The 22,011-nt window shown below is 39.3% G+C and overlaps 2 protein-coding genes across 3 annotated transcripts in view; one reads left to right on the forward strand and one right to left on the reverse strand.

Annotated features, from left to right (window-relative positions):
• Positions 1-6,242, reverse strand: part of AKAP14 (A-kinase anchoring protein 14) — a 9,513-nt gene extending 3,271 nt beyond the window's left edge. The window contains exons 1-5 of one of the 2 annotated variants that reach the window (XM_072431488.1): positions 5,953-6,242; positions 4,835-4,889; positions 1,627-1,758; positions 1,127-1,227; positions 401-580 (exon numbers count right to left, since the gene is read on the reverse strand). In XM_072431488.1, the coding sequence (XP_072287589.1) occupies positions 401-580; positions 1,127-1,227; positions 1,627-1,753 (408 nt within the window). In that variant the 5' untranslated portion in view covers positions 1,754-1,758; positions 4,835-4,889; positions 5,953-6,242. Of the gene's footprint in view, positions 1-400; positions 581-1,126; positions 1,228-1,626; positions 2,492-4,834; positions 4,890-5,952 lie in introns of those variants that run through there. The other variant, XM_072431489.1, reaches the window with a different exon arrangement.
• Positions 6,073-13,534, forward strand: LOC140344369 (putative defense protein 3). Its single transcript, XM_072431490.1, has 6 exons — positions 6,073-6,106; positions 9,749-9,900; positions 10,536-10,648; positions 11,701-11,816; positions 12,507-12,571; positions 13,032-13,534. Exons 2-6 carry the CDS (start codon positions 9,801-9,803, stop codon positions 13,124-13,126), a joined length of 489 nt encoding a protein of 162 aa, XP_072287591.1. The 5' UTR covers positions 6,073-6,106; positions 9,749-9,800; the 3' UTR covers positions 13,127-13,534.
• The last annotated feature ends 8,477 nt before the right edge of the window (positions 13,535-22,011 follow it).

The following is a 22,011-nucleotide window of genomic DNA, read 5'->3' on the forward strand; positions in this document are numbered from 1 at the left end:
TTTGCAATCCCTATTTAATGTACAGCGCTGCGTAATATGTTGGCGCTATATAAATCCTGTTTAATAATAATAATAATAATAATAATAATCTAAAAATAATGTATAACATTTTATAAAACAACATATATTGCAAGAACAAAAACACACACAACCCTGCTTAATGTAAACTTGTGCTTGGAGGTAAAAATTATTTACATCCTCTCAATACCTGGAAATATAGAGGATTTGATCGATATTACTCCGAGCGGTAGGTCCCAGGTTCGAATTTTGGCCAGGACACTATCTGCATGGAGTTTGCAGGTTCTCCCTGTGTTTGCATGGGTTTCATCCCACATCCCAAAAACATGCAGTTAATTAATTGGCTGCTTCCCCCTAAATAAATGGACAGATATATACTTACAGGGGGTTTAATTTTGGAGATTTTTATTGTGAAATAGACACAGGCTGTTGCTCTTGGAATTGGTTCCCGGCGGGTAGGGATGCTCCATTTCATTCTGTAGTGGAAGAGTTTACTAAACTCCATCTCTTCTTCTTTCAGAAAATCTGTACAGTACAACCAGCTTTCATGGAATTCCCATGTCTGCTTATGACAAGGAGGAAATGCTTAATTATGAAACTTAATATGTAAAGGGGGTCAGATAGGACATGAAGGTGAGAAATAGGCTACTGTCAGACAACAAAGTAGCCAAAGACCTGACTACCTAGAGGTCATAGTGAGGTTTAATTTAGTAACATTACAATTTTAGAATAGCAAAGGGAGGAATGTATGAGTTAAGAGATAACCTTTTAAAAAATCTGTTCCACTGCTCCTATTTAGTATTTTCTTGTTATGCAACATATATGATATATGAATACCCTGAATACCTTGTGTATCAATGTGTTCCTACTAGGAACTAGATTAAGTTTTTCTCATCAGCCAATAGGACTTGAACTTTTAGATGGGCCCAGTGCTAATTGGCTGTTAGGTCTTACCCTCATTTCTTTGAGCAAAACGATAGGGCCCTTCCTATCTTTTTATTTCATTTATCAGGTTGTATATGGCTGATATTTTTAATTGACATTTACAAAAACCTTTTTAGGTCTATATATATATATGTGTCTCTTGTCTCAATTGCCATTAACTTACAAAAACATATTCTTCAATTTGCTTCTTCCCTAGATCTACAGAGAATTCTTCACACTTCATCCATGTAATGTTCTTCACTGGGTTTTTCTGCTCTGAAACAACTAATGAATATTGTTTTGTTAAAGCCAACATTGGGAGACATGAGCATAGAGAGGATTTAGTGTATCTAACAAGTTATCTTCAGATTTAACTGTGATTCGTCTGGTCCATAGGAATGTGCATGAGGTACAAAAGAGTGGACTAGTGTTGGGACTATTAAACGTTCTAAAGCATGACCTGTCAGTATAGGCTGGATCATTAGGCATTAGGAGTGCCTGCACTTTATACCTGCAGTGCTATTTTTTAGCTTTGTCACAAATTCAAAAACTTGTCAGGTTTAGATAAGCACAGTTACTTAAAAAAAAAAAAAAAAAAAAAAGCAGGGAGCTTTATAGTAAATCTGTATCGCTGTTTTGCACAGTGTGTCCAATTCAATATTATTCCTCAGTAAGTCCTCTTACCCTCAACTGTGTCTGTAGGTGATGTATGTAAGGTCCTCAGGCAATCCTGTACATTTTTCATGGCTGTGTCTACCAATTCACAGGCTTTTTCTTTTAATGCTACAATGTAACTTTCTTCTGAATCCATTTTATCTTGTCGACAAAAAAATCAAATAAAAAAAAAAATCAAACAGGATTTTATCAAAACACAAAAGAAGCATTATTATGCACTGAAAATGACAAGATAGGGGCACTGATCTAGAATGTTACTACTAGCTGTAGTCATACACATAGTCCCCGAGTTACATACAAAATAGGGACTGTAGGTTTGTTCTTAAGTTGATTTTGTATGTAAGTCGGAACAGGTACATTATTTTAATCAGTGCAATTAGGACAGATGTTTGTCTCAACATTATTAGGCAGCGTATTGTCAGTTACTATATATAATCCTCACTGAGTTAATCACAAACAAAGCAAAAAAACAAAAAGTGTAGTTATAGAAAAGCAAAAGACTTCTTCTGCAAGTCATGTAAACCGCCCTCTCCCTCCCATCAAGCCTCTGTTCTTGCACACAAAAGCAGGGAAGCCAGTTTGTATGTTGGATGTCCTTAACCCGGGGACTGTCTGTATATGCAACCTAAGAGCAATGCCATCTCTGCGTATCACCTTCATTTTATCCCCATAGCTGTCTTACCAGAGACATGGAATTGTGCTCTAGATCAAAATGAGAGAGGACAATACTGATTTCACTTGACGAATAAAGTCTATATAATGCATTTCTCAGTTGGTACCAGGGCTGGTAGTAGTCTTTTCAGCAGGCATCAATAGCTTAACTCCATACTATACCGAGTAAAAGGAATCTTTTATAGATTGTACAAACACTCAGGGCTGAATCTGTATTTTTTTCTCACCTAGGCCAGCTACCTCGTGCCACACCCTGCCTCTCAACCTCCCAACTGCCTTGAAAGAAGGCTATATGTAGTGTCTCCCAATGGCAGCTCTATAGAGAATGAATGAGGGTGGCACTGAGTGTGAGGGAGGGAAAGAGAGCAAGAAAAATAGGAGAGGTAAATAGAGAGAGAGAGAGGGAGGGAAAAAGAAAAAGGTAAGGAGAAAGAGAAAGAGAAATCAGCACTCTTTCCAGTGATCTTCTGATGGCCACCAACCAGAAGGCTCCCTGTGTCACAGATCTTCCAGCTGTAACGTTCTGGCAGAGCAGTACAATTGGAAAGTCTGATTGTACCCTCTGGGGCCATGCCGACCTAGGCCACAGCGTAGGTGGCCTTCTCTGAAATGCGGCCCAACAAACACTACTAACCAAACCTATGTGGTTTCTTTTTTGGTCTTTTCTGTGCAATGTATTTTTGGAAAAAATGGGAAGCAAATGCAATTATCTTACAAGTAAGGTGAAATTCCCTGGTAGACAGTTGTCACTCAAACAGCGGTTCACATTGAAACATTCTGAATTTTTAGGTCTAGAGCAATGGTAATAGTTATTACCATTTTGTTGGCAGAAAAAGGAAATTATTTTACATAGCATTGTCTGGGTGAACCTAAGAGTTTTTGAACACTGGAATCAAACACAGTATATTATTCACACATCTTTCTATATTTAGTCCAGGCCTACTATTTATATGGCAGCCAACATACCCCTGTAATTGTTTTTAATCTGTATTTGTATTGCATCATTCATAGAACTGTTAGCTTTCTGCTCTTTGCATTAGTGATATCATGTTTCATCCACCAATACATAAGTATTCTGTATTAAATAGAAACATACAAAATGTGCATCTTTTATTTTAAATCTCTTAGCCATTACCATTATAATTCAAAGGTTTGGAGTTTTCAACATTGTTCTGGGACTAAAAAATAGCTGGGCCCAGTCTGAAAACTGTAGCCAACTGTAACAAACTGTAACCACTAAGAATATATAAAGGAATAGTAAATAGATGCATGTTTCAGGTACTCTTTTCCTAAGGAAAGTATGTGCTGTGTTTAAAATGAGCAAAGTTAGTTTCTGTCACTTTTTTCAAGGCGTGAATATAATATATTCACTCAGTCTTCATAATGTACATTTCAGTCTGTGCAGCATATCCTCTACAAATGTATAAGGCTGGGTCTACATGGACGTTTTGTAAAAAGGCATGTAAACATTCCTACTGCTTTTATAAGCGTTTTTATGCACTTATTCTAACGTTTTAAAACTTTGTTAAAATGCTGGAAAAAGCTGAAAAACGTCTATGCCGCGTTTATCCGCGTTTTACCGCGATTCTACAAGCGTTTTAGCACTTGGTAGAAATGCAAACTGTGACCCTGGGCAGTGATTTCTGCAAGTACAGGAAGTACATACATCCCTGAGCAGGGTTTTCTGCAGTGATAGCAACAAAAACAAAATTACGGAGTAGATTGGACATAAGCAAGACTCTTCGCGTGTCACTGTCTCCAATCCCCCCCAGATGGGATATTCTTGCTGCAGGAAAACAAGCACAAGCATCCCACTGACTCTGCATTATGGTATATTGTATAAGTTTCTTTGTATAGATTTCAATGTAGTAACAATAGAAATCCCGGTCCTCAGAGAAATTTGCTTCCGTGAAACCGGTCCCTGGGGCCAAAAAGGTTGGGGACCCCTGATCTAACACATACTAAGTGTAAACACATTTTTTGCTTGATTAGGAGTCAGTACTTATTTTGCAAAATGGATATTTTGGTAAGTAAAAGGATAAGAGGCAAGGAAGAGCTCAGATATTAGAGAGTTTGACTAAACTGAATTTATTTTCCCCAAGGAGAAAAAGTTTATAAAGGGAGACATGATCATAAATATATAGAAAAAACCTGAGTTTAAATGGATTCAGATTAAGGTTATTGCAAAAAGGGCACTCAGACAGCACCCCACTGTCACTGCCTTTCAAAGGGTGCAGAGAGCTGAAAATAGTTGTGGCTTAGTAAATACCATATTTGTCAGAGGAGGCTTCACAGATCACTGACCCAACTTTTGTATGCATTGTTCCAGCCCTGATATACTACTTATTGCATTCACATGTACAGAATTCCCCTCCAAGTGAATGTTGCCTTACAATGCAGCAAACTAACAGAGGTGCTCAAACTATACATACATAGCATTTATAGCATATATTTGTCATTTATTATTACAGTCTATTTGATCCAATTACAATAGTCGGCTGCCCATATCATCTGTCTAGTCATAGTACAATCTCATTCATCTTACCTATTTAGACTGCATTCAACAAGGTAGCTCCTTCTACTTGTTAGTTTTGGTAGATCTAAAAGAAATTGTACAATTAGATTATAACATGTATTGCCAGATTTAAAAATGTGAAAACACTGGCATGTCTCAAATTTTTCGTATCTATCCTGTGTGTCAGACAGGTAGAAGAAGACAAAAATACGCACAGAAACTAACTGGACCTATAAAAATGAGAATAGTGGCTCATATTACCAATCAGACGTCTGCTTTCATGTTGTAATCAATAATAGTAAAATGGTAGGTGGAATATGGATACTATAGCCAACAATAGTTCTTTTCTAATAAATAACCTTTACTGATTGTTTAAATACTTTTTTTATACTTTTAATTGGCATTAAGGCTGTGCTCAGAAATACTGCTGCAGTTCACTGTTGTCGCCCAATCCTCAATTTAGCCAAACACCTGGTTATCACTAAAATAGCAGCAGGTAAAAATCCCTTTTTTTTACTGATGCAATTTTTCAAATGCTCCATGCAATGTCTGTGGACATTCTAGAAAATACATTTTCTAGAATACTACATCTGCTGGTTACACTGACAAAACTAAAAATCACGCAGTTAAAAAATCTCCATCTCTAAAGCTACGTACACACTTCCAATTATTATCGTTGGTAAACGAACGACGAACGATCCTGCACGATATCTGCGAACGATCGTATAGCACCGATCCTGTACATACAGATAACGACACGATCGTTCGTAGATATTGTACACACAATAGATGCGATCGTTTGAACGATACAGGAAGTTACGTGCACCACAGGAACGTTCGTTCATCACGCATGCTCAGACCATGGACGATCAATGAACGATCGTACACACGAACGATGGTCAACGATCGTCGTCCAATCCGATCCGCTGGTCCGGTCGTTCATTTCCAACGACTTTCCTCGTTCGTCGGCGTCGTTGGTTACTTTTTTTTACGAACGATTTTTTCCCAATCGATCGTTCGTCGTTCGTTCGTCGTTCATTTTGAACGATAAAAATTGGAAGTGTGTACGCAGCTTAAAAATCTACTGATATATTCTGATTTTTCTATACCTAATGAAGCACCGAACAAATAATGGTGTAGATACTTACCAGATTTCCATGAAACTGGCTGTTAGAATAGACACACTTGTCATATGCCTGGTTTGTATTGAGTAACAGGGAACAGTGTTTGTACACAGCTGTAACTATGGAGACCGGGGAAGGAGAGAATAATAGCACAGCACAGTCTCCAATACCCAGATAGGTCAGTGCTTTCTAGGCTGGTCTGCTGCAGGATTATAGCACTGGGCTGCTTTCATGTCTGGTTTTTACCATTTATTCAGCTACAGATTAAACCTTTTTTTATCACTATTGCTTAGCTACATCCGAATATTAGAATATTTAAATACATTTTCTGTATATTAAAAATACAGCTTTTTATCTCATGAGAATACCAGTAAATTGGCTATATACAAGGGTGTAAGGCGTACCTGACTGAATAGGAATTAATGGTTTGCTAAAATAGCCTCTTACGCTACATAGTTGTCAGTAAATTAAAAAAAGATTAATAGCTCCTTCATAATACTACATTGTGCTAATGGAATTTGCAGCTATGCACAGCAAATGCATTGCTATACTGGATGGATTTTCATTGTTAATGTTATATCTAAGGCATATATAAAGTAATATATTGCCACATTTAAAAAGATTTAGCACATGCAGTCATGTAACATATGTGTTATGTGCTGTTTTTGGCAGCCCATCTGACTGCAGTGCATTCCAACACCAACGGCAATGTATGTCCATTAATAAAATGTACCACATAGCTATAGCGCGAACTAGTATGGCCCATACTATGAACATGGGCTGCAGTTTTGAACAGCACGTGTACATAATTGCGTTAGCATATAACATTAATTTGAATTGCTTCAGCTGTGAAGGGTTAAAATAGCTGATCTACCTCGAGCCATATATGTTTTTCAGTAGGGAAGTTGTACTTCTTCTTTCTTCTTTCTACAGTTTAAAGTGAACAGATGTTGTAAATTGCAAAATCTTTTGAAATACAATGTATTGAATAACACCATATATGACTAAAACTTAAATAGATGTATGTAACTAATGACCACTCCTTGTATGTATAAAAGGATCACTTCGTTAAGTGAAGATTGGAGTATATTCCTAAGACCATACTGTGTGCGTGTGTTATTGGGATATCTCTCCAGACGTCTGTCTCTCTGGTGCAGGGGAAATCATGGTGCATTCGTGGAACTAAAAGTAGAAGCAGATCCTTTCAAGCTGCTCTTTTGAACATATAAATATATGATATATTTTTATATATATATATATACATATATACATATATATGTATAATATATACAAAGGGGTACTGAGAAGTTCCTGGCTTTGTCCCCTTCCAGATGTAATAGAAAAATGAGTGTGGGGGCATATGACAGCCTAATATCTTAGTATGTAACTGTGCAAATATCAGGTCTTTGCGATTCTTAAAACTGTTTTTTCTTTTAATGAGAAGCTGTGATGGAAAAGACACAAGCAAGTTTCACGTCGTCGGAGTTACGGGCCATCATGAAGTTTTTGTTTCTCCAGGGAAAGTCAGCGTTCACACTGAGATGTCACAAACACTGGGGGAGAAGTGTCCTTCCTGCAGCACTGTCAAAACCTGGATATCTCGTTTCAAGGCTGGGCATTTCACCATTGAAGATGACCCCCAACCTCAACTGTCCCAGCAACCTGCGATGCTGTCCATGAGCTGATTATTGAGGACCAGCAAATATCTGCAAAAAAGATAGCCCAGATACTTGACATCACACGGGAGTGTGTTGTGTTTGTTATCACCACTATCCTAGACATATGCAAGCTTTCAGTGAAGTGGGTGCCGAAATGTTTGAACAGTGATCAGAAGAAATAACGAGTCGAAGCATCCAAAGCCGTTTTGGCGCATTTTGAAGCTGCACAGGACTTTTTGGCTAGGTTAGTGACTGAGGATGAAACCTGGCTACACATCTATGATCCCGAAACCAAGGAACAATCAAAGGAATGGCGCCACAGCAGGTCCCCAGGGCCAAAGAAGTTCCAAACCCAGAAATTGTCCAAAAAAGTAATGGCGCCCGTTTTCTGGGACAAAGACGGTATTCTGTTGGTGTACTACCTACCTCAGAGCTCTAGTATCACCGGACAGTATTATGCTAACCTCCTGGACCAGCTGAAGGAGGCAATTAAGACGAAACGCTGTGGAAAGTTGACCAAAGAGATCCTTTTTTTTGCAGGACAATGCACTCGCGCACACGTCCAAGTTGTGGCTGCCAAATTGAACACCCTGGATTTCCAATTGGTCCACCATCCCCCCTACTCACCTGACCTGGCCCCTTCAGACTATTATCTGTTCCCGAATTTGAAGAAACACCTGAAGGACATTTGAGGACATTTCTGACGTCAGTGATGCTGCTTAGAGATGGTTTGCAGCCCAACCAAAGGACTTTTATTTGAACGGTCTAGAAAAGCTGCAACTACACTGTACTAAGTGCATCAGTCCCAGGGGGGAATATGTTGAATAAATGTGTTATTTCATAACCCTGGCGCTCTTCTTTCTGGGCAAAGCCAGGAACTTCTCGGCACCCCATTGTATATTGTCACTGTGCTGTTCTGTTTCTAAATCTCTCTAAAATGATAATAATAGAATTTATGATACTGTATTTATGTAAGTCAATTGAGTTGTTTGGTTTTGCAAAGCTTAGGAAATAAAAATATATTAGAAATAAAACTTCATTTCATTTCTTATGAATGTATAATTATCTTGTGACGCATATATGCATAAAATCCTTGTCTGTGACTGATCATTTTTGCTTTTAAATGTTGATGTTCGTGCTTTGGCTTTTCGTCACAGACTGATAAAACTCATCCCATGACTTTTATAGTTGTATAAGATCATTGATCACACAAAAAATTAACTTCACAAAGTTTTGAATTGTACATCCTAATCATTTCAAATGTTAGGGAAATAGGGAATAAGAATGCAGATCTATGGAAACACTAGCCTCTGCCTTTATTTCTGTTACCAACCACATATAAAGATCAGAACTATCAGAAATCTGTATCTATATACTAGTAACTGGTCATTGACTTGAAGTAATAAGGACAGAGGCTCAATATAAAAGCCACACAATTGGCTGTTGAAGAATGAAATGTCAGCAAATGCACCCTTCATCTTTCCTTTTTTTTGCTTAACTGATGTGCTTCCATGACTGAACACTTTATACGGATACCAGATATAACCCTTCATGTACTGGCTTTGGAGCTCATATATTACTATTAAGCCCTGATGAAGGAGGAGTTCTGTTGGTCCCTGAAATGTGTTGGCTGTATTTACTGTTTGACAACAAAATGTCTATTTTACATAGTGGGTTGGTGTTTCTTTGTTTTTCTGTCTTTTGGAGGTTTCTTTTAAAGGTATATAAAAAGTATATACCATTGTAATTATAATATAAATATAAAATTATAATTGTAATTATATCCTATGATGTCCATTCAGCTACACAATGGTATGATACAATTTTCCTAACTCCAGCTGTCCCTAGTCCCAAAACTATTCTTTACAAAGATGCTTTCCCTTCTAGATTACATGATTTCCCATTTTACATGCCCTTTTACATTTTTACATGATGTGTGGTCAACAACCACATCAGAATTGATTACATAGAATATAAATAGTCTGTGTAAAACCAGTTCACATCACTCTGCTCTATCTGTACAGCTAAAGGAAGTGTTCTGAGACTATACCACTGAGAACTGTTGCTTTTTCTCCAATATTTTCAAAAACACTTACGGTAAAGACAGCAACAGGGATGGCACAATTTAATTTGTTGCTCCCATTATTTCTGACATTTTTTAGTACCACATGTGTCTGCTTTCCAACTGGAGCACCTATATCTGCCTGTGAAACAATGATGCCGGGGCATGTTGGAATCAATCCTCAACCTAAGCCTGCTCCATACATCATCAAGACAAATGCAAGTTTCTTTCAGAAGGGAAGACCTATACAAGGTAAGTTATTAATAAAGACCAATACAAATCACACAGAGCTGTATATCAAATAGGGGTTGCAAATCACAGACAAAATACACACAATGCAACAGGAGAACTATGCCCAAAATATTATAAGGGTAATTTCTATTCATTTTAATGGACCTGCGTAATGCACATATATGCAGCATTTCTTATATTTCAAAAAATGAAGCAAATGCAAATCAGACACATTTTCTACTAAAAATTGAAAAAGCTGAAAAAGCATGCAGTATAAATTATGTTTTATGTCAAGACAACTGACAAGTGTGGTTGGGGATATAGGATACAGAGCATACATGTTAAAATACAAAGTAAAGGAACAGTCTTTAAGAAATGAATGCCTGTCTGCTAAAATCAGAGAGAAGATAACCTAATTGATTATTCAATTATACAATTATAACTAGTAGCTAAACACAGGCAGAAATTAGAAGCTAAACACAGGCAGAAAATTTAACACTATGGCTATGTTCCAACTGGTGGTGTTGTAGCAATGTGGTTACTGCTTCCTGCTTCCTTTGTTTTTTATAATTGCATGAACATACTCTTAATATAAATGTGGACGTTTCATATCCAACCAATATATATTCCTAATTTGATGTCTTTTCACATTTAAGTGCAGATTCTTGGTGCAGCCTACAGAGGGATTCTGCTGGAGACTCGGACATTTGCACAGACCACTCTGTTTGGAAAATGGTTGCAACCTCCGAATGACACCAAAATATTAGCAGTAATGTATCACTTTAGAATACACACTAAATTTAGGATTACCTACAACAATCCATTCCCCAGTAATTTTGCAGTTGTTTAATTAATGGGTTAAAAACTATTTTGGAAGAATTGCTTCAAAAATTGAAGGTAAAATTTACCATCTTCCGTACAAAGCTTGTCCCTATCTTTTCTATAGTTCTTGTGCTAAAAATGCACAAAACATTTTCCTGGTATTGGAAATATTTAGGCATATGAATAAGGTTTCCTCTAGGGCTTATTTATTTATTTTTTTATTTATTTTTTTCAAAATGACTTATAGACCAATTTTTTAATTTAATTTTGTACAATTGTCCAAACCCCAACCTGCATGTGGGATAAGCTGCAGTTGTTGTTGTGCAAGTTAGCAGGGATTGCGAGTTAGGGTTAATGCATTTGCAATAACAAACCACTAACTGGTGTGATTTAGCCCTTTTAAAACTGCTTACAGTTCTTTCTGTGTTTTTTATTGTGTTAATTCTGAAACCAAATTTTGAACGTGACTATACAAGTAATTTATACAGAAAAATTTACTACATCAGTAACACATGCTATCCTTCTCTTTTTGGAAAACCTTGGATTTTGTTAGTCTTTGCAGCTGAAACATGGCGTGACAATGGTTGTGTTACTATTCACCACAATTTCCAAGTCCTTCCCAAGCTCCTCATGCAAAATTATATGCCATGTAATGTCCACCCATGATGATATAGTCTACCAGCTTTCAGAAACACATCTCAACAAAAAAGGTGAAATCACTTTTGTCCCAACTCTTAATTTACACATAATGGGATACATTTAGTTTGAAGGCAGTACATGTTATTGTAGCAGTTCTGCAAATAGCAGCCATTACTGGACAGTTTATTATTAAGAACATGTGCCAAGAACAAGAAGTATTTTCAGAGTCACAGGGAACAACACGTGTGCAAAGCACTATCCTGTAAGCAGACCTAGCGATAATAGTGCCAGTGTTTTCCTGGCCTTTCGTAAGGATTCTACATCTTGCTGCTGCTTTATTAACCTGAAATTTAATTTCAGTGCCCACAAAATCCTGTTGGGGCAGTTACACATGCCAACACTAACCTGAAGGATGAAACTACAACCTACGTGTGGATGCCACCAGACTCTGGATCCCCTACTGTTTTATACTTCATGTAAGTAAAGGAACGTAACAGTTTAAATATTACTTCAGGGAAATGGTAGGTATCTATGGTGGACCAGGGCTGATTGCTGCTATGTACACAAACTGAAATCTTTGTTCACTCCTACTTTGAATGTAATTGCTAATTTTTGAACCATGTGAGGACCCATCAGATAAATACATATCATGTTATGTGATAGGACAAGCTTCCCAACTACTGTATTTAAATTAATTACAAATTTACAGTCACTTTCTAGGAAAATGTGCATGTTAAAGTAATCAGTAGATCCAACATCTGGCTACAAACTAAAGTAAAGCAACACAAAGTTGGTGCAATCGCCTCTACTGCTGGCCACCAACTATGCACAAAATCATCTAAGAGCAAAAGACCCAATATAAGCAACTCAAAAGTGCAAAATAGAAATATAGGCTTAGGCAAAAGAAATATAGGCTTAGGCCAAGTGATTTAAATTTGTACACAATGGATGTATTGATTCACAAATAATTTTCTTGGCTTTTCTATTGATTACTGTTTTGAATGTTAGCAGTTATTGTAGCATATTGTGCCCTGAGTTATACTCAAGTCAAAGCTCATGTTGTGATCGAACGACTATATTAGTTTTCTTAGGTTGTTTCCTTATACAGATTAACATATGTTTTTTTCTAAATTTACATCTATGGTATTCTTTTCTTTTTTGATTAGAGCAACAGTGGCTGAAGCTTATGATAAATATTGGCTTGGAATCCAATCTGGAATTTTATACAAGCGTGAGTTTTATAGTAATACATAGCTGTGGATGTGGGGAATACAGAAAACTATATTAGAGTGCTTTAAGTTAAAGCTGAGCATTGTTGATATCCTCAAACTCAGTTTATACAAAGATCAGTTCAGATCAGTTTATACAGAGTAAACATATGTGACACACATTACCCTGTATGTACTGTATGTCTTCCATAGAGTTCTATAAAACAGGACAACAACCGGCTCTCATGCAATGTTACCTTTGCCAATCGCTTTACCAGGGTAAAGCTCAGATGGGAGCTAGTTGTTAACTTTGTGTCTCTCTAGTTATACGGACAATCTCTTATGTCAAAAAAAGCCTGTCTGTCAGCACTTTTTGCTAAGAAATAACTCCTTCCCATTGGAGATATGTTTACACTTGACTGGCAGCAGGTTCTCTTTAATTTATCACATTTAAAGGCTTTACCTGTTTTTTTATCATTACAGGTTCCGTAGAAGCAAGTGGTGCAAATGAAATCTCCTATATACCTGCCATTTTTACTGTCATGTGTTTTCAATTTTCAAAGTTTCTGCTGTCCTAAAATCAAATATCAAAACTGGAAATTGTGATTTTGATGCCATTGTAAATAAAAATATTGCAAACAGGTAAGTTTTATTGCAGAAGGAACATCACCTCTCTATTCTGCAATAAAATACTTGCCTGCTTTTAATTTTTATTTGTGTAACTATAACTCCACTTTAATCCTTCCACCAAATATTGCATTATACTTTACATATGTTTTGTTCAGTAACAAAGTTTGTATAGTGTTAAATGGAGGGTTTTAGTGATGTGTTATAAAAAAAATTAGTGCTCCTGTTCTGATTCACGCTTTGTATAGATCGTTTTTGCAGTACCAGTTAGTAAAACAGAATAGTTATTTTAATTTTGTCAGTTATCACTTTGTGCTAAGATAGTAAAATGATAAATAAAAAAATGCAGCATCTCATAAGCCTTGTATTTGCTTATTTGGACAAATCAGTTTGCACTCTCTATATACCTCACCCAGCACCGTGGCTAACTTGTCTAGGCAAAAGGAACTTGGGAACTGTATTATACAAATACTGACACTATTCCTTTACTGAAAAAAACATTTGAAAGGAGTCAGGAACTTCTGCCATCTAGGAAAAGGGCTTCTAAGGAAGCACTGTACTTTTATTTGTATAATTGATTCGGGGCAATGATTTATCTGGAGCAAAAACTGTATGCAACATAGTATTTCCCAAGGCGAATACAAATAAAATATTGCAAAATAATAAAAAAGGAATATGACTTTTGGATCTTATCTATATTTTTTACATATGGAACAACTGAAAGCAAAAACAAGAGGGGCAGTCAAACTAGGTGTGGGGGTTGGAATTGGATCCCTAAACCAACTCAGCCAAATTGTAAGAGGTTTAAAGACTGCAAAAACTCAAACCAACTCGTTCTCCAACTCGATCTGGGGGATGATGATGAACTTGAAATAAGCATAGGGAAATGGTGTAGACATTCTGGTCAGCAAAAGTACACTGGAACAATATATATATATATATATATATATATATATATATATATATATACACACCCATACATACAGGTATGTATAGATCATTTGGAGTCTTAAAGTTTTATTTTAAAGTTGAAGTGTCACAGTATATGTAAATACTGAGCTTTAAAATGTAATTATGTGAGCAGAAATAATACAGGAATTTCACCAACGCTGGTGTCTTGAACCAGCATATGACCTTTTAAAATATTTGTAATCTTTGTTAACAGCAGAACCTGGGCCCTTGTGGTGCAAGAGTCCTGTCTGACCAGATACAAACTGAATGGATTGTTTAATAAATAATTTTGGTAAAACTAAAAGTGATTATTTCCATACAAACATCTGTGTTATTAGTAATAATCACCTGTGGATTACAGTGGGGGTTCCCTGAAAACCTGACAGTTGTTTAGGAAGTCCCTCCACCATTATCTTCCAAGTTTTTGTTTGAAGATTTGCTATTACCAAAGATCTGAAGAAGTAAATTGATTTAAACATTTTCTATTTAAATCCATCATGAAAAATGTGTACATTTTTAAGTAAAAGTTGGGAACATTTATACCTGCATCCCTAAATGTAGGACATTGTCAATGTTTTCTTTTTTTCTACTGAAATAGCTGATTTAAGGTAAATCCTTAATATCTATTCACCATTGAATTATCTGGACAACACAGAATGGCTGTTTTGGTTCCCATTTCAGTCTGGTTAAACAAAGAAATGTTAAGGAGGTAAAGCCAGACAAGGCCTAAGATCAAAATACAAGCAAGAACAAATGTAGGCTATATTTTAAATCTGTACACCAGTTTATTGGGTTTTACCCAACTGGAAACAGTTCCCAGTGGGACAGATAGTATATCAGCAGTTCACGTTTAGTTAATTTTTTACAAACCCTAAAAGTAGAGAAAAACAAGTGTTAAACAATGAATGAAGACTGCTTTGGTTTCTCAGTGTGCAAAAAACACCCTGAAAATTCATATAGGGCACTTGAACCCCTGAAGTTTCAAGTTGCCTCCCACTGGTGATCCTAGGCAATTCAGACATATCAAGCTTTACTTTGATGTTGATCCCCTTCTGTTTGATTGTACATTAAACATGATACGTACTGTAGGTCCAGCTTTAATATGGTCACTGCAGACTTTGTAAAAACCTACATTTTAGGCAAACCATGAATTTTAGAAAATTAACATCTGCCAAAGGACATCTAACACCATTCAGCCATTTCATTCACCACCGAAAGTGGAAAAGATCAGTGATCTCCTGTATTTCTTCTGAAATTTTAGGAACAATTCAGTCAAATATGATATTTAATAACAGTTGAAAGCTGGACTCTTTTATATGTCATGAATACTTCAACAGTAAGATCTTACCAAAGGAATTCTCATCTCAGTGTTTGCATAGGAGTTTTGGGTGTACCCACTAACCATTTTATTCCCCTCCTGGGACCTTTATTGTGTTAAACAAAAAAAACAAGGAGAGTCCAACCCCTCATAATAGCTAAAGATGGTAAACAGACTCAGGAACATGAGACCAATGAGGGAGGAAAAAACGGGGTTTTGGCCTTAATTTCAAAAGATGATTATGTATTGTTCATAAGATTCATACACAATTTATGCGACAATGGAAAATTCTTTTACCCTGCCTATTATTATTGTTATTATTATTAAACAGGATTTATATAGCCCCAACATATTACGCAGGGCTGTACATTAAATAGGGGTTGCAAATAACAGACTAATACAGACAGTGATACAGGAGGAGAGGACCCTGCCCCTAAGAGCTTACAATCTAGTAGGTGGGGCAATTTACACACAATAGGTAGGGAGATATGTAATGGTGGGAGGTAGTGATGGTTTTAAAAAGCAGAAGAAGATGGGTAGGCAAGTTTGAAAAAATAGGTTTTGAGTGCTCTTTTAAAGAGCAGAAAGAAGGAGCAAGCCGAATAGGATGAGGAAGACCATTCCAGAGAGTTGGGGCAGCTCTAGAGAAGTCTTGTATCCGTGCCTGTGATGTGGTTATGAGTGAGGAAGTCAGTAGTAGGTCAATGGAGGAGCAGAGAGAGCAGCTGGGGGAGTACTTTTTTACCAGGTTAAATATGTAGGAGGGACAATAACTGTGGAGGGATTTAAAGACAAAGCACAGGAGCTTGAATCTTTTCTAAGGTGAAATGGAAGCCAGTGTAGAGATCTGCAAAGAGATGCAACAGAAGAGGAGAGGTGGGAAGGATGGATGAGGAGGAGGAGGTTACAGTAGTCCAGACAAGAGATTATAAAAGCATGTACAGGGAGTTTGGAGGACTCTGGGGACAGGTGGGGGGGATTTTGGAGATGTTGCGTAGGTGAAAGTGACAGGGCCTGGAAATGTTCTGAAAATGGGGGGTAAATGAGAGGGCAGAGTCAAAGGTGACACCAAGGCAACGTGCCTGAGGGGAGGGCCGAATAACAGTTAGATATATGTCAGGGGGAGATATGGAATTTGAGGGGGGATGATCATGAGTTCTGTTTTATCCAGGTTGAGCTTCAAAAATCAGTCAGACATCCATGATGAGATGGCTGACAGGCAGCGTGAGACCTTATACAGGACTGAGGGAGACAGGTCAGGGGTGTACAGATAGATTTGCGTGTCATCAGCATACAGATGGTACTGTAAGCCAAAGGAGGATATGAGACTAGCGAGAGAGGAGGTGTACATAGAAAAGAGAACCGGTCCAAGGACTGACCCTTGGGAAACACCAACAGGGAGGAGAGTGGACGAGGAGGAGTTACCATTGAAAGAAACTTGAAAGGAGTGGTCAGACAGATAGGAAGCAAACCAAGAGAGAGCAGTGTCACTGGTACCAATGAAACGCATGATTTGTATTAGAAGGGATCAACAGTGTCAAAAGCAGAGGAAAGATCAAGGAGAAGGAGCAGGGAAAAAGTTGCCTTGAGACTTAGCTCTGATGAGGTCATTGGTCACTTTAGTGAGGGCTGTTTCAGTGGAGTGGGCAGCTCTAAAACCAGACTGGAGGGGGTCAAGGAGAGAGTTGGTGCTCAGGTAATCGGTGAATCTTTTGTAGACAAGACCTTCAAGAAGTTTGGAGACATATGGGAGAAGGGAGATAGGACGGTAGTTAGAGGGTAGGGAAGGGTCCAGTGAGGGTTTCTTTAGGATGGGGAGAATAATGGCATGTTTAAAAGCTGAGGGGTATTTACCAGTAGAAAAGAGAGATTGAATAGTTCGGTCAGGGCAGGGGCCCAAGTGGAGGAATGGGCACAGAGTAGATCAGAGGGAATTTGATTAAGCGGACAGGTAGTAGATGGAGTTGATGAAAGAAGAGAAGAGACTTCATCCACAGTAACAGGGCTGAGGGAGGTCAGTGATGATTTGCAGGTGGAAGGGGTGGGTATGGTTGGAGTAGCGTGGTGAGCAGAGACATCATGTCTGATTTTGTCTATTTTATCTCTAAAGTAGGAGGCAATGTCTTAGGCAGAAGGGAAGTTGTGGGGGGAGCAGGTGTGGGGTTTAGTAAGGAGTCAATTGTTGAGAAGAGGTTGCGTGGGTTGGAAGCTTGAGAGGAAATGGCTGCGGAGAAATAATTTTTCTTGGTGACAGTGAGCTCTGTGTTAAAGCTTTGAAGCTTGGCTTTGTAGTCCATGAAGTCAGCGCTGATGCCAGATATCCTCCACTTGCGCTCAGCTCAGTTTGGTGTGATTGATGTGCCAGGGTCTGGGGTTGGCAGGGTGGGGGTAGCGGAAGGTGGCAGGGGCTACTTTATCTAAAGCCAAGGAAAGAGAGTTGTTGGTGGTAGCATCATCTGGGGAGTTGATTTTGGAGAGGGCGGGGGTTAGGGATGCAAGGCAGTTTGAGAAAAAGTTGTGGTCAAGTTTACGGATATCTCTCTGCCATTGACCAGGTCTGGGATGTGGCAAGGGAGGGCAAGAGTTTGATAAGTTCAAGATGATAAGATTGTGATCAGAAAGTGGAAATGGTGAGTTGTCAAGGAGGGTGAGATTGCAGAGTTTAGAAAATACCAGGTCCAAAGTGTGTCCGGCTATGTGTGTGGGGCCATTGATGTTCCGAGTGAGTCCAAACGAGGAGGTAATGGGGAGCAGTTTGGCTGGGGAGGGAAGGTTGGGCTCATCCATTGCAACATTAAAGTCACCAAGGATGAGGGTGGGCAGGTCATGGGAAAGAATGTTTGGGAGCCAGGATGCAAAGTTATCCAAAAATTGTGATACTGGACCAGGGGGGCGGTAGACAACAGCAACAATGAGGGGTAAGGGGCTAAAGGGACAGACAGAGTGGACTTCAAAAGAGGTGAAAATGAGAGAGGGTGGGGTAGGAAGGACTCTGTATGTACAATTAGGTGGGAGAAGGAGACCCACACCACCCCCTACTTTGTTGCCAGGTCTAGGGGTATGTGTAAAATGCAGGCCTCCATAGGATAGAGAAGCAGCAGAGGCAGAGTCAGAGGAGGAAAACCAAGTTTCAGTGAGAGCCAGAAAGTTCAGAGATTTAGAAAGGAGAAGGTTGTGTATGGAGGTTAATTTATTGCCAACAGATCCGGCATTCTATAGACTGCCAGGGAGAGGGGGTAAGGACTTATGGGTAGGGTGAATGGGGATGAGGTTAGGAGAAGGGAGTGTCTTACTGAGAGTATATGGAAACTGAAGGCTGTGTGGGGGACCAGGGTTGGGTGAGATCTCGCCAGAAAGTATCAGTAGTGAAAAAAGGTGCAGGAGCACAGACAGACAAATAACGGGAGTGAGGGAGCAGAGTGACAATGAGTTATCAGACTGGGGAGGACAGGGAGTAGTGCCAACAAAGAGAGAGCAGGGTAACATTTTTACAGATAATTGCGAACCATATGCATACATTAAACAATGTGGCAAACTAAAGTCCAAGAGAAGCAGTCCAGTAATATGTAATATATCAAGTGAAGCTTGTAAACTTGCTGAGTTCCAGGAGTGGGATATGATGATTTAGTCAAAGTTTGATGAAATACCAGTTCAGAATTGCAGCAGCAGAGGATATGTTGGAGTCCAGATGGATAAATCAGTCCAAAGGCAGAAGATGTGAGTGGCAGAGTAAAATAGTGCCCCTGATTCATCATTAAAATCCGCGATCGCTGGAAGCGCGATAATACGCGCGACCAGCGATCGCGGATTACCGCGGTCCGGGACTCAAAAGCTGTCGGATAAGCGCGGCTCCGTGCGCGAGCTTTTCCGGTTGTTGAATAGCGCGATCGCGCACGATTCCGGATCGCTAATACGAATGCGCGACCGATAATCCGATTTTGCTTGATGAATCAGGGGCAGTATGTCCAAATCTTTTTCAATTCCTCTGTGAATGGAGCAGAATGGTGCTGTATGTACAGCGATCATTCATGCAGTCATTTGTCATCCTTTCCAAAAACAATTTTTGCACATGTGTACATAGCCTTACTACATAAGACAATCACCGTCGGGTAGGTAGTACTACTTTGCCAAAAGCTTCATTGCAAAGGGTTCCTCTACAACATTATACTTATAACTATACCCCAATAGGTGATGGGTTCTGGCACACAATATGAGCAGTGTTTTGTACAACAGCTCATTACGATCAGAGAGACCTTGCACAAAGGGAGGAGTAAAATACATTACTGCTCTCACTAATTCCCAGGCCTGCATGCCCATCGCCACTAATACAAGGAGAGTCCAACCTTCCTATCAGACATTATATATATTTTATTGCTGGAACATTTATAAAGCATAGAAATATTGACATATTTACACTCATTGATGTGCACATTCTGTAATGGTTGCATATGGTCATTTATTTCCTACAAATTTTTGACCAGCATACACAATGGGAGAGAACAGAGCGGTGTCAGGAGAAGGACCCCGCTGGGGGGCGCACTGGCCAGTGCTGCAGAACATGTCTCCCGTACAAATCCCAGGCTAAGGGCAGTGGACAATGGACACAACCCACCCACTCTCCCATTGTAGGTTCAGAACTGCGATGGGAGAGTAGGAGGTTTCTGGCATCATGACATTACTATAGGGGAAGTTTCTTCCCCTTTAAGTGACACACAGTGCATGTGCAGTCCAGAGCCAGTAAATTTAGTGGTCCATAAAGGTTGGTGACCACTGCTTTAGGACCAACTGTGTATAGATTTAAAGAGATTTATTTTATTTCTTGTTGTGTCTACAGAAGAAGAAGTGAAATGCCCCAAATTGGATGCAAATGCCAAGTTTTTAATATTTTACTACTCCATACTGCCTAAAATTATTTTTAAACACAATAAAATGTTTTGGTTGCATTATTTACAGTTTGGGTGTGCATCAAGGCACAGGTGAGCATGTCAATAATAATTAATAGGTTCACACCCAAATCTTTGTATAATGCAGTGAACCTGACATTCATTGAAACAATGGATAATCATCCAGGCCCATGTGTTTTAATGACAGTAATTGATCCTCCGCCAGTGAATGTTTCAGTGAATGTGATATTCAATGTTTTATAAAAAGATAGAAGCAAACAGGCAAAAGTATTCTTAATTAGCAGGTAACACCAGTTCAGCAAAGCAATTATTTCATGATGTTGCTAACTATGCAAGCCCAATAAGGAGTAAAAATTCATATTGAGATTACAGGATTTCTCTGCATGCTATATATCCTTAGGATGGGCCTGCAGTCACTGTGCCCTACTCACCTTGCCCCCATTAGTAAGTTGATTAACATATATTGTGGAAAGTCCAGGGATCATCAAGCGGACAGTCATGATGGCACAGCCCGGCAAGATTTCATAGCACATGATGGCAAATTGGTGTCTCCAAGGAGCGCCTCAGTACAAAAATGAACCTAAAAAAGCTCAGGGTCACAGGAGATTGAGTGCACTCCTATTGTTGTGAGGTGATAAGGGGTACAGGAGGGGGAGAGACAGGTGATGGGTTGCACTCCCTGTGTTGTGAGGTGATATAGGGGTACAGGAGGGGGGGAGACAGGTGATGGGGTGCACTCCCATTGTTGTGAGGTGATATGGGGGTACAGGAGGGGGAGAAACAGGTGATGGGGTGCACTCCTATTGTTGTGAGGTGATATGGGGGTACAGGAGGAGGTGATACAGGTGATGGGGTACACTCCTATTGTAAGGTAATATGGGGGTACAGGAGGGGGGGACAGGTGATGGGGTGCACTCCTATTGTTGTGAGGTAATAAAGGGGTACAGGAGGGGATAGGACAGGTGATGGGGTGCACTCCTATTGGTGGATGGTAATATGGGGTACATTAGGGGGTGAGACAGGTGATGGGGTGCACTCCTATCGTTGAGAAGTAATATGGGGGTACAGGAGGGGATGGGACAGGTGATGAGGTGCACTCCTATTAGTGTATGATAATATGGGGGTACATTAGGGGGTGAGACAGGTGATGGGGTGCACTCCTATTGTTGTGAGGTAATATGGGGGTACACGAGGGGGGAGACAGGTGATGGGGTGCACTCCCATTGTTGTGAGGTAATATGGGGATACAGGAGGGGGTGAGACAGATAACTGGGTGCACTCCTAATGTTGTGAGGTGATATTGGGGTACAGGGGGAGTAGAGACAGGTGATGGGGTGCACTCACATTGTTGTTATAGGGGTACAGGAGGGGGGAGACAGGTGATGGGGTGCACTTCTATTATTGTGAGGTGATATGGAGGTACAGGAGGGGGTGAGACAAGTGAAGTGGTGCACTCCTTTTGTTGTGAGGTGATATTGGGGTACAGGAGTGGGTGGGACAGGTGATGGGGTGCACTCCCATTGGTGAATGATATAATGGGGGTACATTAGGGGGTGAGACAGGTGATGGGGTACACTCCTATTGTATGATAATATGGAGGTACAGGAGGGGTGAGACGGGTGATGGGGTGCACTCATATTGTATATTAATCTGGGGGTACAGG

The sequence above is a fragment of the Pyxicephalus adspersus genome, chromosome Z (genome assembly GCF_032062135.1).
Source record: "Pyxicephalus adspersus chromosome Z, UCB_Pads_2.0, whole genome shotgun sequence".
Taxonomy (NCBI): domain Eukaryota; kingdom Metazoa; phylum Chordata; class Amphibia; order Anura; family Pyxicephalidae; genus Pyxicephalus; species Pyxicephalus adspersus.